Genomic DNA, 1,049 nt, shown 5'->3' on the forward strand with positions numbered 1-1,049 from the left:
TGTCCCCCATGTCCCCGTGTCCTCTGTGTCTCCCCCCCGCCCCGTTCCTGTGTCTGCTTTGGTGCCCTGCAGCCCCCCCGCCATGTTTTTGATGTCTTCTCCTTTCCCCGTTGTCCCCTCCATGTCCCCACCGGGGCCGTGGGGCCCGGCAAGGGTGTCCCCAGCCCCACGTCCCCTCTCTCTTCCCTCTCCAGACTCTCTCGCCGCTGGATATTTACCCCAAAATCCTGGATTTCCGCCCCGTCACCATGGCAACCTTCACCATGACGCTGGCCCGAACCTGCCTCTGTCCCATGGTGGGTGGGGAGCAGAGTGGGGGGGGGAACCGAGCTCGGAGCCGGGGACGGTCGGGGGCCCCTGTGTCACCGACGTCCCCGTCCCTTGCAGATCGTGGGCCGTGGCAACGACCAGGTGGCCATCAGCTCCAAGTTCGAGACGCGCGAGGACATCGGTGGGGGACCGGGACGGGGACGCGGGGCTAGAGGGGGCCGAGGACGAAGTTACAGGGGGGACAGGGGCGGGGGGATGTACAGCCGTGGGGACAGGGACGGGGGATATAGGGCTGGAGATGGGGACACGGGCGGGTTCAGAAGGTTGGAGGGAACAAGGATGGGGGACGTAGGGCTGTGGGGACCCAAATGGGGACAGAGACGAGGGATATAGGGCAGGAGGGGGGTAGGGACGCAGTCGTAGGGCTGGGGACAAGGGCCAGGAGGGGACAAGGCGGGGGACGTGGGCCGGGGGGCTGACGGGGCGCCCCRCGGCCGCAGCCGTCATCCGCAACTACGGCAACCTGCTGCTGGAGATGTCGGCGGTGGTCCCCGACGGCATCGTCGCCTTCTTCACCAGCTACCAGTACATGGAGAACATCGTGGCCTCGTGGTACGAGCAGGTACGGGCGCCCGTGGCACGTCCCCGGGGGCGGCGCGGTGCGGCGTGACCCCCCGTGACGCCCGTGTCCCCACCACCACCACCACCACCACCTCGCAGGGCATCTTGGAGAACATCCAGAGGAACAAGCTCATCTTCATCGAGACGCAAGACGGGGC

General features: G+C 67.4%; 1 protein-coding gene across 1 annotated transcript in view; it reads left to right on the forward strand.

The window, feature by feature from the left end:
- The window catches only part of ERCC2 (ERCC excision repair 2, TFIIH core complex helicase subunit), a gene marked incomplete at its 5' end in the record, with an annotated part of 8,587 nt that overhangs the window by 5,439 nt on the left and 2,099 nt on the right, over positions 1–1,049 (forward strand). Inside the window, 4 exons of the mRNA XM_085321834.1 lie at positions 93–296; positions 388–451; positions 771–892; positions 991–1,047. Of these exons, the coding sequence (XP_085177960.1) occupies positions 93–296; positions 388–451; positions 771–892; positions 991–1,047 (447 nt within the window). The remainder of the gene's footprint in view (positions 1–92; positions 297–387; positions 452–770; positions 893–990; positions 1,048–1,049) is intronic.

This window comes from Rhea americana, unplaced genomic scaffold (genome assembly GCF_003343005.1).
Source record: "Rhea americana isolate MKP2758 unplaced genomic scaffold, rheAme1 scaffold_713, whole genome shotgun sequence".
Taxonomy (NCBI): domain Eukaryota; kingdom Metazoa; phylum Chordata; class Aves; order Rheiformes; family Rheidae; genus Rhea; species Rhea americana.